The sequence below is a fragment of the Euprymna scolopes genome, chromosome 37 (genome assembly GCF_053919585.1).
Source record: "Euprymna scolopes isolate OS-2025 chromosome 37, ASM5391958v1, whole genome shotgun sequence".
Classification (NCBI taxonomy): domain Eukaryota; kingdom Metazoa; phylum Mollusca; class Cephalopoda; order Sepiida; family Sepiolidae; genus Euprymna; species Euprymna scolopes.
Window position 1 is genome coordinate 32416843 of NC_136518.1, and position 9355 is coordinate 32426197.

General features: G+C 28.1%; 1 protein-coding gene across 2 annotated transcripts in view; it reads left to right on the top strand.

Annotated features, from left to right (window-relative positions):
* Positions 1–9141, top strand: part of LOC145261124 (cytochrome P450 3A11-like) — a 273410-nt gene extending 264269 nt beyond the window's left edge. For both annotated transcript variants that reach the window (XM_080119374.1, XM_080119375.1), the window contains exons 13-14: positions 1953–2115; positions 7433–9141. In XM_080119374.1, the coding sequence (XP_079975500.1) occupies positions 1953–2115; positions 7433–7525 (256 nt within the window). In that variant the 3' untranslated portion in view covers positions 7526–9141. The remainder of the gene's footprint in view (positions 1–1952; positions 2116–7432) is intronic.
* Positions 9142–9355: the final 214 nt, after the last annotated feature.

Below are 9355 nucleotides of genomic sequence, written 5' to 3' on the forward strand. Positions count from 1 at the left end.
CAACGTAGAGTTCAAACACAATGTTTTACTGACGATTACAGTGATTGAACCTCCATGAGAAAACAATACGGTATTTACAACACTGACGTAAAAAAAAACAACGAAACATCTTCGCATTAACAAAAATAACTAACTACTGGACAACGGAACAACGAGTCGTTACTAAGTCGATATTCACAAAATATTTGAAAAAAATGTTTTCTTTACTCGTTTATTGTACAAAACCTGAAGATTTTTTTTCTTCTTCTCTTTCTGTTTATCTGTTTATCTGTTTATCTGCCGCAAGGAGTAAATATTTCAGAACCGTTTTTGATCGCGAACACTTAAAAAAAGGATAACTACTTTGGAGGAAAAAGTAGTTTTTAAGTGGAAGATAAACTATAGTTACAACATTGTACTGTTTTTCTGTTTTTCCTATTCAACTGTTCTAAACAGTTAAAACTTTGCTAAACACAGTCTTTTTAATCTGCACATTTTTAAAATTTTACTAATTATGCAAAAATGAATTCAGTCATGACGCAATTGCTAAAACTGCAGATTCAACAGCAAGAAACGTGGAATGAATACAACTACTCGAATGACAGAAACGAACAGAAGTGAACTGAAAAATTCGCATTGAAGAGTTGCTTTCTCAAGTCATAAAACAATAATCTGTAGACGGATAATAATACCACATTTACACAAGATTCAATATGGAATGCAATTGACAATTTCAGCTTTGTACTTAATGGCGATAAGTCGTTTGCGGCATACTATAGACGGTGAGAAGACTTATTTAGTGTAGACTGTAAGCATTAGTTCAATCAGTAAATGCTCGTTTGTTATTACGCAAATTGGAGATTGCTGGACATAATAAATTTATAGATTTTATTTTGCCATGTAAAACTTCTGCGCTATAATTCGCCAATACAGTGAAATTCCTTACAGAACTACAGCCCGAAAGTCTCTCTATTCCATAAAAGGTTGAAATGCTTAAATCTAGTTAAAAAAAAAAGAGTTTGCAACTTATGAGGCCGTGATCAATAAACACTGCGACGAATAATTTTGAGTGTCTAGTTTACGCACAGAGACTTACATCAGGTAGAGATGCAGAAATCAGAAGACGTGTTCTAACAAAACTAGAAAATGAACCAAGTTTAACTCTATAAAAGTTAACAGGAGACTGGAAATCATTAAAAAAAAACTCTAAAAATATTGCATGTGGCATCTCGTATATAAGAAAGCAGCTAAACATCATAAAACAGATGCAGCAAATAAAACTCAGGATGTGAGAAAATATTGTATGCATATCCTTACTCATCTGAAAACGAATTTCCAAAAAGAAAAATTCCGTCATTCTATAACCGATATGGACACCTGCACCGGATCAGAGACTGCCCATATCTGTTTAAAAAATGCCTGATGTTTAAAATCCTTCTATTATTATTATTATTATTATTATTATTATTATTATTATTATTATTATTATATAGAAATATTATTATTCTTTGATATTCTTATGTAGAAATAAAAAAAAAACTTGTTATTTTGCTATCTAATTTATATATGTGTATGCAAACAAGATGGAGCTGAGAAAAGAGAGTCACTCTCTATATATATGCTCACAGAGATATTAAATTATTATCATAGAGTGGTTTAATCAACAGCAAGCGAGATGGAGAATATATAAAGAGCTAAATCACAGGTGAGTTTTTTAATTAATTAAAGATAAAACGACTAATTAGAATAAATATTAAAATCATTTGCTAAAACTAAGGAATATTTTAGTATGTTTTGCTGTGATTTGAATAGATAGAAAATGACCTTAAGGAAATAAATGTACATTTTCTCTGCTTCGGTATAATAATAAATTTGAAAGAATTAAATATTATTTATATTTGAAACTGATTCCTTTGATTCATTTGTTCTTTTAACTTAAATGCAAATTATACATTAACGTTTTGTCTTTGAAGATTTCTTCCGGAAGCAGTAGCAGCTCGGGAGCCATTCACTTATCTCCCGTTTGGTGCTGGACCAAGAATTTGTGCCGGATTGAGATTGGCGCACATGGAATTGAAAATGGCAATGGTTGAATCAATTCGAAAATACCAATTTGTTCCCTGCTCCAAAACAGAGGTAAAAAAAGACTTATTATTCATCATTCAACTTCCGATTTCCTTCTTTTGAATTGTTTCTTGGGAAAAATGGTCTGATATAAAGTGAAAGATGATAGAAGATGTGCGATTTTATTATTTTAGCAGCTATAAAGTTAAGCTAAGCACGATCGAAAGTTCAATGATCAGTTTTAAAGCGTTAGCATTTATGTTGAGTGCCATTCGCTCTTAATGATTCTGCCAGAAGAAAATTAACCACAGCAATAACAGAGCACATCCGGGTTATTCAAATATTTCTGTTTCTTCTTCAATAGTAAAATGCTGGACACTTCTCAGCTGTCTTCAAGGAGCGTTGTTTTCTTTTCACCTAGGGTAAATTTTCTTTATAATGTTGACAACTTGAACTTGCTTCAAGATAAGTCAGTTCTGACATGACATTTTAGCGATTAGTTGGTTGGTTGTTTTTGTTTTATGGCATATCAACCCTTTTCAGGTTATTTAATGCTGAATCCAGTGATTTTAAGAAAAAATTTTTTAATAGAGTATATTTGTTTTGTTTTTTTTTAAGTCGGTTTCTATTTAACCCGTAGTGGGGACCCTAACAAGTACTACTATTCGGAGTCAGAGTGGACCTGGGAGCAATGGCAATTAAAGGGTGGCTCCACACTCCCCAAAGGCCGCAAGTTGAGGCCTCACCATCGGATATAGTTTAAGGTGATATCCAGGACCCTTTTTAGCGGATTCCATAAGTGAAGACTATACGACACATCATAGATATCATATGGTCATAGTAGTCATCTGAGGGCTTAGTTATCAAGACAAACATTCCAGTTGCAATCTCTACTCAGTAAAAGACAGAATTAGGATTAAAACTTTAGATGTTGAAATAAGAAAGTATTATTATGTGGAAATAATGTATTAACAAATATTTCAGATATGCCAATTTAACATAAATATCAAATCGCGAAGACATCTGTTGCAATATTTTTGATAAATGAATGTATGATCACTGAAAGTTGGAAGATTCTACTTGTAGACACTGGCAATAGGAACTAACGAATCAAATTGAGCCACGTTCTGCTAGCAATCAATCAGAAACCAGAATTGGTCCATAAAAATTATGAATCATTTAGCATTTCAACACAGTGTCAACACAAGAAAGATCTTTTGCTTTTTGTCTGCAAAATTATAAAGTCCCGCATCTGTACAAAACAGCTATCTGGTGCAAATTCTTCATCCCCAAGACTTATACAAATAGCTATCCATCGGAAACTCTTCTGAAATTAAACGTAGCTTCCAACTCAGTTATTTATTTAAATAAAATATGGCTTCCAAATTCAATTATTCATTTAAATAGAAAATAATTGAACATTTCGATGTTGGAAGTAGGCAATAAATAACCCCACATTACGATGTAAGATTTTATCAATATCCACAAATGCACTCTTTTTAATACGATTGGCTACCCCGTCATATTTATTTATACAAAGACATGTTTCAGCTGTACAAAAGACAACTGGCAAAATTGAAGCAAGATGACCTAATAACGTCCTGTGTGCTCTCACCAGAACCTCCGTACGCATAACAATCACGCTTTTTCTATTAGATTACGGTATGTAAATAGAATAAATATAAAATAGCTGCCCACAGAGTTAGCCTCCAGGTTATCCCCCTTGCATATAGTTTCGTATAAGAAATAAAAATATGAAAATAAATGTGATTAATCAAAAGTAAATATGAAGAGTACAGAGGTAAATAAATATAAAAAATATACAGAAAATAAAATAAAAAAGAAAATAAAAAATATACAGAAAATAAAATAAACGTTTGGTAGAATCTATTTAAAAGAAGTTACTTAAAAATGATACTTTACTAATAACATTGTTCAATACATATTTTGTTGTCAGAAAGTTAATGAGTGATTTAGGATCATTTGATTATGACGAATTCAAAAATCTAATAATATTTTTAAATATTAGATTTTTGCTGTATTAGAAATGGAATTGTTTCATCTTTGTATGTCTTGCATGGACAATGTTCAAGTGGACAAATTTCTATTTTGTCAGATTTAAGAATAAAATCTTGTAATTTCCTTTCATCTAGTAATATCAATTCACACTTACCCTCCAACAGTAAACCTTACTCCTACTTTATGATAGCTTATTCGTGAAGATCGTGTTTTAGGAACAATTGTGTGTACATGTTTTCTAATTGACACAACAAAAGTCATCATAACCATTGGATTGCCAAATGTTGAACTTTTCCATAGACCGTTAGTCCAATGTCTCAACCGATCTTTGAAAGATTTGCATACTATGTAATATATTCATGATTTGTCCTGATATTCTTTAAAATAAAGCGTCAATTCTCATTCTGCCAGAAGAATCACAGTTATAACAGAGCACATCCGAGTTATTTAAGTATTTCTGTTTGATGTTTACATATTTATTTTACAAAATTGTTTAAGAATAAGAAATGCTTTTGTCAGCTGCAACTTACGAATTAAAAAGGTAAAAGAAACTTAAAGAATAAATAAATTTACCAATTAAGCTCCCCAAGAAAATGCATATCAAACTTAAATAACTATGATAACTAGACATCTTTTCCTTACGTAAAAGCGACGGAATCGCATGGAAAATGTGCTTCAAATGCTTAAGAGCTGTTCGTGCTAATAGATTGTAATAGGCTTTCTTAATGAAAATATGTTCAACTATCATGCAAAGTATACAATTTAATATAGTATGATTCATATAAAAACTATTAATTATATTTGAAACAATGAAACATATTACAAACTCCTCTAAACGGACCAAGTACAAGTCAATGTATAAAAATTATCAATTTCAAAAGCAAAAAAATCTTGGCCTTTTTTATTTTAAATTCTGCGGTTTGAACTTATTCAGAATCAACTACTTTTTTTCAAACAGCAGAAATAAGGGAATAAATTGAATCTAATACTTTGTTTACAATGTCTTAAATTTTGAATGCAAGAACTTCAGCTTAGCATGATTTGGAACAAACATAACTACTTATGATCGCGGAGTTCTAATTCAGGAGGGATTATCTTAAACTGGAAATGTGTTAGCTAAAGTCACATTCTATGTCAATAGTGCGAGTCACTTTATTTTCTAGGTACGAGAAAAATGAATGCCGATGCTCAAAATGTATAAACATTTTGACCCCTCCCTTTACTTAAAAATTCACCAAAAGTCAGGAAATTAACAAATTTTAATGACATTTTCAGTATTTATCAAATAATGATCGCAAAATATAATGAAGTAATTATTTTTATTTAACCTGGGAGGAAATGTATTATTTTGTTTAAACAAAAATACCTTTACTAAAGTTATGCTTTTCAGTATTAAATAAAAAACGCAAGAATTTATTTTTGCTTTTTTTATATAAATAAAACATCGTAATTTGTAACAATAAACAAAAATTAAATTTTACAGGAACATTATGAAAAAAGCCCATAAAGTCTGAATTAATGAATTCGATATAACTCGAAGAAAATTGAATTTCTCGAACTACCGATATTACCATTGCATTAAGCATTGTTTATTTAATATTTTCACACAAAATATTATAATAGTAAAAATATTTCTACTTTTTATTTTAAATTACAGATTTCGCATAATTTTTATATGCAAGATTTGAATAATTTCCTTGCTCGCAAGAATGTGAAACTTTCGGCGTAACATAATGTTTATATAATCTCGAACAATAATAAAAAAAAAAAATTTTAAACAGGAACATAAAAAATAATTAAATTAAAAAATGATAAAAATTGATAGAAACGTTCAGAATAGGAATGTATAGATGCCCGCCTGGAAAAAAAAACAAATCTGACACCTCTACCTCCTTTTAATATTATGACTTCATTTTGAAACAGCGTTTCGATTGGCTGAAATTTTTAGCCTTCTTATAATCGTGTTTACAAACCTTTATTTGTTGCGTTTTTGGCGAACGGTAAATTACTTGCTTTTTGAGGGCCAATTAAGTTATTTTTGCACAAACACGATTTTTTTTTATTTAATTCAATATCTTAGGACTTTCGTGAAAACATTTTTCATAACTTCTTTTTTTCATGTATACAAATATTTTTTTTTCCTTTTGGAAATTAAGTTTCGTCCTTAATCTTTCAAATACAATCAAAAACTAATCGGAAACCCTCAAAAATTATGATAAATCGACTTTCAAAACTAAGCCCCCTATTTTTGTCCGCTCATTTTTGCCCGTACCTATTATTTTCGAACCCATTTTATTATCTGTTTGTGGCTCGTAACTAGATGTTTCTGTACTATGACCAACTCCAACATTTCATAATATGAAATGTGCAAGCGGTGGTGAAACTTTATGAAGCAACGGTTACGACGTTTATACAGAAAAGGGGAAAATCTTCAATCGTAAAGTTAACCAAAAACAATATTATATAAATAATAAAAATAATACAAATATTATATAAATAATAAAAAATAATATAAATATTATATAAATAATAAAAAATAATATAAATATTATATAAATAATAAAAATAATATAAATATTATATAAATAGTAAAAATAATATAAATATTATATAAATAATAAAAAATAATATAAATATTATACAAATAATGAAAATAATATAATATTATATAAATAATAAAAATAATATAAATATTATATAAATAGTAAAAATAATATAAATATTATATAAATAATGAAAATAATATAAATATTATATAAATAATAAAAAATAATATACATATTATATAAATAATAAAAGTAATATAAATATTATATAAATAGTAAAAATAATATAAATATTATATAAATAGTAAAAATAATATAAATATTATATAAATAATAAAAAATAATATAAATATTATATGAATAATAAAAATAATATAAATATTATATAAATAGTAAAAATAATATAAATATTATTTAAATAATAAAAATAATATAAATATTATATAAATAGTAAAAATAATATAAATATTATATAAATAGTAAAAATAATATAAATATTATATAAATAATAAAAAATAATATAAATATGATATAAATAATAAAAATAATATAAATATTATATAAATAGTAAAAATAATATAAATATTATATAAATAGTAAAAATAATATAAATATGATATAAATAATAAAAAATAATATAAATATTATATAAATAATAAAAATAATATAAATATTATATGAATAATAAAAATAATATAAATATTATATAAATAATAAAAATAATATAAATATTATATAAATAGTAAAAATAATGCTTGGAATGAATTATATTTTACACATATTTATTTCGTCTGAAATACAAAATACTTTCTTTTTATTTTCAGTATACTGTCAAGTTTAACAGTGGAATTATTTTGAGTGCACAAAATGGCATTTGGCTGAAAGTGAAAAGACGGAGCAATACAACTACCATGTAAACGAAGATGAAAACATACGTTGATGAAAGAACAATTGTAAAGAAATCACTTTAAGTAATCATATACTTTGAAAATCCGGTGCGAATGTTATCTATAATATAATGTTGGAACGCAAGTTTGGTCCATTTTTAATGCTAAAGAAAGCAATAAAAAAAACAATACCAAGTATAGTTAATTGTTGATATCACCAATCTTATGACGTTATTACATTTGACAATCAAGTTTTTATTTACACGCTCATAAAATTTATTCGTTTTTTTTTTAACTGAAAAGGGAAACTAGTTTATTTTTCACTGTTTTTGAAGTAAGGTCTCCATCCATTCATCGAATTGCCTCTTTTCAGCAGTCAAAAAGTTTTGAAAGCCATTTTATGTATTCATTTTTTGCAGACTTTTGTCCTCACATTCATAGTTGGCATTCCATTCACTATTACCTGTATCCCCAATAGTTACTACCTTCCATATTTTGGTCCAATCAATCCTCTATCCTACTTGGGTAGGATTGAAACCGCTATATTTAGACAATGCATATCTGGAATTGTAGAGACTCAATGCTTCTATCCAGTGTACCAGGGGCCCCGAAGGGCGATCAAGATTGAATTTTGTGATCTTATAAACACAATTTTTGTCTGATCTTCCATTGTCGGGTTCGTACTGAATAGTATAAATCTTTTTTTGTTTTCGAACTGAGCTTTGTCTGAAGATAGCGGTTTCAATCCTACCCAAGCAGGCTAGAGGATTAGTTGGCCAAACCAATGTGAGATAACAACTATAGAAGTTTGTAATTACTGGGGGTAAGTTACTAGACTCAGCATTCCTATCCCGTCGCGGTTACTCACCTAAAGAAGGACAGAAAATGAGTTTGATGAAACGTAGCAAAACAACACCTAACCCGACGATGACAAAAGTTCATAAAAAGTGAATACACTAATTATGAAGCCTCATCTCAAAAATAGAAACATATAATTTATTTTAGTCTTTTCTTTTGAAGTATGTCTGCATTCATTCAAATGATTTATCCAATATGTAAAAAGATTGAAATCTGTTGGTGCGAAGACTGGAGATTATGTTGGACGATCAATAATTTCCTAACCATGTTATTCTGGGAGATCTGTGGACTTTTATATAATGTGGGGTCTGGCGTTATTCTGATGAAGCACAAGAAATAAGACATGGAACAAATTTATCAAGTTTATTTTCAATTCACGATTATTTCTCAAAGCATATTAGTTTACCGCAAATTCCAATGCATTAGAATGTCGTTTTAAGTAATTTTTTCAATTCATACTTCATGTTATTTCAGCCACTACACAAGTAGCAGCACATGCTTTGAAATTATCTTGCTACTGCACATGTACTTTTCCGTTTTTAAAATTCTTAAAGCACAACCACATGATGAAAGTGTTCTTTGCTGAACGTGCCACAAAATAAACAGATTTATTTCAGGCAAAAGTGACAAAATTTGTAAAACAACAAAAAATATATAATTGATATGCTCATCAGAGTTTGAATATAATTGAGAAATTAAAAGATAATTAAAGAAAAAAAACGGATAGAACTTTCGTTCCAACCCAGTTGATACACAACATATTCATAATAAAGCAAAGCATTTTTTTCTATTTTTGTCGGTGTTCAAATTTTTCTAACCTAATAAACCTATAATTCCTACTTTCAAATGTTCACCCTATTAATACGACACACGTTTTTAATCAGTCTAAATTGATATCCTTTCAAACAATTAGAAACGTTCAAATTCATTTGTAATCTTCAGTGCAAAATCATGAGGTTTCGTGTAAATATTTTATTTGAAAAACAAAAAGATTAGAAATTT